Genomic DNA, 8,362 nt, shown 5'->3' on the forward strand with positions numbered 1-8,362 from the left:
AAAAATGATAAAAAAAATAATACAGATATTATACCCGTAAAGCAAAACGTACCAATTAATTCAATTTTCGGATTTAAAATAAATTGATTCCTCAGATTTTTATTTGTTGTTTTTTATTTCCCTTTTTAAAAATCTTATTCTGTTGGGCAATAAAGGTGTTAAGATTCCGTGAAGTAGAAAAATGGAAAAACAAATCTGAAATAAACAAATGTAAAATTGCAGGAGAAACTTGACAAAAAAAAGAGAGAAACATATTAATAAAAAAGTGGCAAAATACTCTTAACCATCCAAGAACAACAAGGGGCAAAGGGTTTCTCACTTTCTCCCCCACTAGTTGTTATATCAGGTTTCTTTCTCCATTATTTTCACTCCTTTTTTTTCCTCCTTCCGTTATTTCACCAACTTTTTTTTTTTTTGTGGTGATAATTCTATTATGTAAGCTGATTTTTGTGTATTTTTCTTTAAGAATCTGTCTATTTTTTTTTTTGGGTTAATTTTTTCATTTCTGCATACCCTTTTCGTAGCTAATGAGAATCTGTTTCCTTGTAGGTTTTGAGGTGGATTTGTTTCTCGGAAAAAAATTGGGTTTTTGATGGTAGAGGGGTTTTATGGTAAACTTAGGAATCTGAACTTTTGGGCATAACTTGCTGTTATATGTTGATTTTGGGGTTTTCTTGGATCCTCTAGTTTTTGTTGAAATGGATATCAAGGTCCGATTTTTGTTTTTTGTGCAATATGGTGGAGTTTGATCTTTCATTGGTGTAAAGTTTGGGGCTTTTTTGTGTGTTGGAAGAGGAAGAGGAAGAGGAAGAGGAAGAGGAAGAGGAAAAACAAATTCTGGGTTTTGTCTAAATTTTGCTAAAGGGAGAGGCTTTGCTCAAATTTTGAGATTTTGTTTGGATTTTTGATCCTATTTTACCTCATGGGTGTTTCTTGGAAGAATTGATTGTTTAGTTGTTTGGTGGACAGTTTTGGGTGTTGAATTTGATTGGTCAAAAATGGAAGAAGACAGAATAGAAAGTGGGATCAAGATTAATACAGAAGAGTCTCAGTGTTTTGAGATGGAAGTGGAATCTTGTGAGACTGGAATACCTGGTTTGAGCAATGAGAATGGTGAAGGAAGCAATGGTAATGTGGTATTTTCTAGAGAATCTCCGCTTGTATGTAAAGACTTTAGATCATCTGCTATAGTTGGAGGAGGAGGAGGGTGTAATTGTGGAGTTAATAAACTTAAAGCCAGATTGTCTAGTTCAGACTGTGAGGTTGGGAAAAACGAGAAATTGGGGCATGAGAAGAAGCTTAATAGACAAGAGAGGATCGAGTTAGGGCGATTGTTTCAGGGTGCTGTGAGTTGCCATGACTGGGAGCTCGCCGAGAGTTTGATTCTACTGGCGGATCCCCTGACTCTGAATGATGCATTATGCATCGCTTTAGATTCGATATGGTTTTTAAGTACACAACAAGAGTTGTATGGGATAACAGGGTTGATTAAGAAGATCATCTCTAATGGTGCCTTTGATTTCACTCGGGCAGCCCTAAGGACTTCATTTCTTGCTTCTTGTGTTTCTGCTTGCCAGAGTCGGACTATGAGCCTCGCGGATACCGTGACTGTAATGGCACAAAGGTCAGAGATTTTGCCCTTTTCCCGCTACATCATTTATGTGATTGAAGCTGGACTTTTCTCACATAAACTTGAATTTACTTTTTGATGGTAGAAAAAGTCCAAAGGATATTCAATTTTTCATTCGATGTTCTACCATCTCTTAAATATGCATATCTGGTATAATTAGTACAATCACTACTTATTGTTTGAAATCATAAGTTCTTCCAAAACCATGAATTTTGGATTTCCGCTCTGGACGTAGGTCTAGAAAGATTTTCTTGTAAATCTAATTTTTTGCTGGCATGTATACTGACGTGACCCTATAGAGTCATATCTCTTCACTTGAAAGAGCATCTTACTAGCTTCTCAGTCTTGAACAACCTGTGAAATTCATATCTGCCCAAAATTCTTAATGCTGACATTTGTACTTTCAGTCTTCTCCAGACATGTAAGCATTAAGAACATGCATCTGCTTATTGGTAAAGTAAATAAAGAATCTTGATATAATTTTGCTGGTCTGTTGTTATCAATTCTGCATGTGTAGGATTTCAATTGGTAATGATTTAAGAGTTCGAGTTTTAACTTTTGATATTGGTTTTTCTTCCTTCCCTTCCTTTTTCACTTCATGCCTATTTTATTCTTATGTTGGGTGCTTGTGTTGCTCAACTTTTGGCTGGATTTTCACCGCTACTCTTAGCAGGTTGCATGAACGACTTCAAGAGTGCAATGGGGATGAAGTTTTGAAGGCAGAAGCTGGTGCTAAGGTTCAGAAGTTCACTGAATGGGCTCTTAAATGTATTGGTTTCCATTCCCGCTGCCAAGGGAACAGGGATAAGGTTGGGCATAATGCTGCTGTTGAAATACAACTACAGTTGTCGGCTTTCAAGACTTTCCTTGATCTTGCTGGGAACCACCTTACAGGAAAGGATTTCACGGAAGCATTTGATGCAGCTTGCTTCCCACTTACACTCTTCTCTAGTTCGTTTGATCCGGGCTGGGCATCGGGTATTTCAGCTATGGCAATCCAAGGACTGCTTGGCATGTTGGTGGAGGGCGGTGCGGACAATGTCAACCAATGCTTTCTTGAAGCATCTCGTTTTGGGAGCACTGAGCTTGTCCGCATTCTTCTCCAGGTATACTAGCATTTACAATATTTGTTTTGTACCTTTGCTTTTAGAAAGACGTATCCTCCCTTTTAGTCAGTTTTACTTCCTAGTATTTTTCCAAGGTTACTGTGTTTCTATGGTGCTTGATCTATTAGGTTTCACTTGTAATGCTCGTTTTGTTTGACATTCTTTCTTTCTCGCCCTTAACTTTCAGTCAGGCTTAGAAAAGTACTTTTAACATTTCACTCCAGTTTCACTTCGAGAAAAAGCAACAGAGACATAAACAAGTGAAGAAAAATTTACATATACACCACAAAACCGACGAAGATCTCAAGTTGAAGTGATTTACCTTAATCCAGTTCTTCTCCTAGTGCGAGGGCAGATAAACATCCAAATATAGTGCAGCATGCTGGAGTGACTTGTTAGGTAGAAAGTCGATTGAAACTTCATTAGAGTGGTGTCTTTTTGGCCTTTATTTCTGCACGAGAACTCATTACCTCTACTAATATTATAACAAGTTACACCATAGCATTGAGGTTTGAAATTGGTATATCCTAATGAATTAATTATTGAGAAGATTCATCAGAGTTCCACTATTTATGCTGGTTGTCAACCTATCGCAATAGCACTGATAATACTACAACATTCAGTAGACATTGTGTTGGATATGGACAAACATTAAGCACAAAAATCTTGAAATGAGAAGACCATGGCTTGAGCTTCACTAGGACGAGACCGGTTATGAGGTGTTCTAATTCATACTAAGGCATTGGCGGTGGCTCATATACACTTCCACTTGGAGAGGAAACTGTTAAACAAAACATATAACAAACAAAGGTACATACAGACCCACACTAGACATATATAGATTGAGTGTATGAGAGAAATCTTATGGATGATTATGGTAGTGGCCTGAAATAGGAAATGAGAAGCTTAGTTAAAACTCTACTCACCAAATCCTTGCATTAGAAACTTATAATCTGTTAGGAACCTAAAATTGCATTCTTGCATCTGAATCAATAATTTAAAATGTTCATCGGGGATTGAGCTTTGTAGGCTACTTTTTACTTTTTACTTTGCTATGTTTGACTTTTACTTTTCTTTCTCCACCATTCATTTGTCCATATATTGTTGTTTGTGGTAATATTGATTTTTCTCGTAAGTATATAAGATTCTTTTATTTTTCTCGTCATTTGGACCTTTTTCACTAAACTGCAAGCATTAATTGTACTTTGCAGCTAAAGTGCTAGTAGACTTGGCACTTTTACGTTTTTCGCCTTTAACAATGTTGGTTTTCTTCTGAATGTCATTAGAAAATGACACAATTGATTATGTAAAAAATGTGTTTTCTACTTGAAAGAAAAGAACAAAAAGGTAGGATGTAGTTTCCTGATGGTATTCAGTAACGTGGGGGTTTGACTCCAAATACAACAACTATGCTTCAAAGTTCAATCCCAAACAATTTGGGGTTAGTTGTATGAATCTTCGTTGACCATGTTTTTCCATTTAAACTCATCCCAATTCCCAGGCCAATATCATACAAACTAGAAATAAAAAGTAGAAGTACTAGAAGTTCTCTATATCTTCTACTGGCATATAAATCTCTGACAAGGCTAAAGACTCCTAGAATATCATTTTCGATCCTGGCATGTTTCGGATGCTTGAAGGCCCGCTGACACGAAGTGCTTAAACCGTGAAAACGGGGTTGTGGGAGAGCAATACAGCATCGTGCAACTAGGCGGCAGAGATGGAAGAGTTCAAACACGGGAATAAGAAGCAAATCGTCTTCCTTTTTTATCCTTTTGATAGAGGCATAGGACCTAGAGTAGACGTACTAACATGTCCCAAGTCCCAACTAATTGATATTGCCCATATAGATCTTTTCTTCCACTTTGCCCTATCTTTTGCTAAGTGCAGATGGATTCCAAGAGATTATAGGTTTTTTAAGACAACTTCTTTCCATGTAATTTTATGTTTACCTCATTCCCTTTTAACATCTTCACTCACCCTGGGTTCATATCTACGAACCGATGCATCTGGAGGTCAACGCAGGACATGACGGAACCATCCCAAACAACCTCTCGTTTTTCCTTGATATGTGCTACTTGTACTTTCTAGCGAATGTGCTCATTTTAATGTTGTCTAATCTTGCATGACTGCACATCCATCAATATTATATCTTTGAGACACTCATCTTGTGGATGTGGACTTTAGCTTGCCCAACGTTCACTCCCAAATGATTCTTAGGATTTGATGTCATGCGCATGTTTGTGTAGTGACAACTGTTCATGCCAAGAATCAACTGCAACTTGGATAGGGTCCCTAAAATTTAATGTCCTTATAATCCTAGGTTTTAACCTTGTGACTGTCATAGCATCTTCGAAATCGTTGAGTTGTAATGCCACCCCTCTGTAGCCATTGATATCAACATTGCCTCATTCTCTCTATGAATTTAACGATGGCCTTTCAGAAGCCTAATCACTAGGAATCACATCATGTTGTTGCTCTCACTGCTTCACATCCCACAAAATGGTCATGTGAGTGTGCACGCGCACACGTGTTGGAGTATGATCACTGGCGGAGTAAGAAAGTAGACAAAACGAAGAGCAAATGATCAGGTACTATCATCAAACAAACAACGTCCGGTGTATTAATATATCTTCGCAAACCCTCAAATTTTGTTTATAGAAATTAAACCTTTTTTCTCTTTAAATATGGCAGCTAACTAATCTATAAACTGGCACAGCGGTATGTCTTTATTTTCTTTTCACAAGGGGAAAATAGGAAAATGAGCTAGTGTTTTTTTTTTTTGTATGCCAAAGTTCATTTAATTTGGCAAGGAAGAAGTTGGTGATATTGCCGACTTCATTGATGTTCAGCTATTGGGCATTGCTTTGTGTTTTTGTAAGCTATTCTATTTTGGATACTCTTAATTTCTTCTCTAGATTGGGGGCTTTGTGGTGGTCCAGTTGATTGATTGTGATTGGCATGAGAACGATCCACTTTTGGGGGGGGGGGGGGGGGGGGTACAGGGGGGCTAAAATCCATTGAAGTTGTAAATGTTTTGAGTTATTTGTCTTGCATTATTGATTGAGGTGTACTATAGTATGGTTATATTTGCTTTGGCAACTGATAAACAGATGGGTTTTATGTTGTCAAGAATATTCTGCTGTTGTAATTTGTTTGTACTTCAGCTCACTTATGCTTGATGTCCTGATGAACACATCATGATTTTGATGCTGGTAAATTTGTATAACGTCGGTACTGGTCTTGTTTTATTACTTCCAGTGGCAGTCTAATTGATTTATACTTCATTCTGGTCAGTCGTGGTGTTTCTCTTATTTATAATGCTTCTTTTCACCACTTCTTTGTATGATTGCTGAGGCTTGAATTTAGGAGCAAAAGTTACACCTTGATATTTTATTATTTGGTTGTTGCTGTGTTCTCTTCTCCCGCATATTTATTATCCTCATCTTTGCTTGGTTGTTTTCTCTCATAGATTGCTCAAAGGAATAGCTTGGACGTTGATGTAGACTTGGCTCTGGGATTCGCCTCCCATTATGGTAAAATTGGAACTATGGAATGTCTAGTGGAAGAAGGGAATGCGATGGCTTTCTTAGGACCTTTGATGAGAGCTGCTGAAAGGGGCTGCATTCAGGTAGTTGACTGGTTTGTTAAAAGAGGTTGCAGAGACATGGAACTATGTCTCGCCCTCACAGCTGCTACCTCCAGTAGTCAGGTTGAAGTTGCCGAATATCTCCTTCCTCACGTTCCTCAGCATGTTCTTGCTGCACTAAGTATCGAGATTCTTAAGGCTGCTGGTGAAAGAAGTGGCGGATCTCTCGATGGTGTAGCATTTCTACTAAGTTCAGACTTCCTCGGTGATCCAGCTGCTACTTATGCGGTCGCGGACAGCATCGCTAAGTCAGACGACGAGGCCGTCGCTCCTGAGCTCAGGTCTTTCCTTAGGGAGCATTGGTCGGAAGCTGCTTTCTCGGACGGGCTTAGGCAAGGACAAGAACATTACTCGAACATTGTGCGTATTTTGAAATGGGGGGATTCTCCCGTGTGTTTGGGGGATCTTCCCGGGCCCTTGAGAGTAGCAATAGCATACCTGCCGCTGTATAGGGAATGTGTCAAGACAGGGGGTTGCTTGTTATCACAGAGGCTTAGGGGGCAGCTCGTGGAAGCAGCGAAAAGGCTTGACGGCGTCGTGTTGGAAGAGGTAAACCAGGGAAGAGAATTATTGGCTGTTTTAGAGCATCATATTCCCCCATTTTTGGTTAATGCATCCACTGCTGCTTAGGATGATAGCATCTTTTTGATTTTGAAAATTTTCATCTCTCTTCACTCTCCCTTCACAAAGTATAATAACACAATAGTTGGTGGGGTTGAAGGTGAGCAAAAAGTCCTCAAGGTTGGTCAATTATCTGAATGCATATTCTGATGTGTATGTTGAGTAAACTACATTCAGAAGGCTGGTAACGCGAATGGGCATACATGTTGGCTATTTTCGTGGCGGTTCTCCTTCTTTATCCGGTGTTTACACTAAACCAATAAATAAATGACGTGTCTTTTCAATATCCACCTTTATCACTAATTATGATGAATTAACTATATTATTGCTTCAATTTACCACTTAATCATGGTAAAGTAATGTGCTTTGGTGTAAACACTGCTTATTGGTTAGTTTTTTCCTTTTTATTTAATCTGAACTGTCTAGGAGTGTGATCCATCCGTTAAGCAAGTATAATTCATAGCAGAATATCTGAAACATTTTAGAATTTTTCAAACATATGTTCTACTCAATTGGAACAGAGAAATTTCTTTCTAGCCTTACTCTGCTCTGCTCACTTTGCATCTTCTTTTTTTTTAAAAAAAATAATAATTAAAATCAGGTTGAACTATCATAACTTTTGTAAAGGAAAAGAAATTATTGCCATTTGAAGGTAGCTAAATTAGTGAAAACGTAATAACTAAATAAGTTAGTTTTTATATTATTTGTATTTATTACTACCTAATAAGTGAGCAGCTGAAGCAAACAAAGGTTAGTTAATTTCATTACATGTTATAAGTGTCTTGCCACGTCGACAAATTTTTTTATGGCATGCAGTAAACGTCTATTATGTAGTATGGTTAATAGTCAATATACATAATTCAATTCGAGCTAGCCTCTTCCCTCAAGTTTCATTTTAACTCTTTTATTACTTTTTTACTATATGGAGTTGGAATCTTTTGGTCCATATATAAATACTCTTTCTGTTCACTTTTATTTGGCACGTTTTGACTTTTTACGCCCCTTAAGAAATAATAAATAAAGTGCATAATTTATCACGATACCCATATTAATTGATGCATATTTTATTGGATTTGAGAAAATGATTTGAAATGAGTAATAAATAATGTGGGTACAAGAAAAAAGAAATGTCTTCTCTTGATATGCGTAAAGTGACAAGTAAAATTAAAAATCTATTTTTAATATACATGCCAAGTAAAAGTAAGGGAGGGAGTATAATTCAACAATCATATTTGGCGGACTCTGAATTTTGTGAAAATGGTGTTGCATTATTGTGACAAATTGTCATATAAATTATAGACCATTAATAACAAAGTGGAAAGTGTTGCTCATTTAAGGGGGGAAGTGCACGGTTAG

General features: G+C 37.4%; 1 protein-coding gene across 2 annotated transcripts; it reads left to right on the plus strand.

Moving 5' to 3' along the window:
- The first annotated feature begins 215 nt into the window (after positions 1-215).
- LOC109238259 (ankyrin repeat protein SKIP35-like) lies at positions 216-7,338 on the plus strand. 2 transcript variants are annotated; one of them, XM_019404691.1, is made up of 4 exons: positions 216-346; positions 550-1,624; positions 2,304-2,736; positions 6,209-7,338. In XM_019404691.1, the coding sequence occupies exons 2-4, from the start codon at positions 999-1,001 to the stop codon at positions 7,013-7,015; spliced, it is 1,866 nt and encodes a 621-aa protein (XP_019260236.1). In that variant the 5' UTR covers positions 216-346; positions 550-998; the 3' UTR covers positions 7,016-7,338. The 2 variants fall into 2 exon arrangements, with proteins under 2 accessions (XP_019260236.1, XP_019260237.1); XM_019404692.1 differs by having other exon boundaries at positions 345-435.
- The last annotated feature ends 1,024 nt before the right edge of the window (positions 7,339-8,362 follow it).

The sequence above is a fragment of the Nicotiana attenuata genome, unplaced genomic scaffold (genome assembly GCF_001879085.1).
Source record: "Nicotiana attenuata strain UT unplaced genomic scaffold, NIATTr2, whole genome shotgun sequence".
In the NCBI taxonomy this organism is placed as follows: Eukaryota; Viridiplantae; Streptophyta; class Magnoliopsida; order Solanales; family Solanaceae; genus Nicotiana; species Nicotiana attenuata.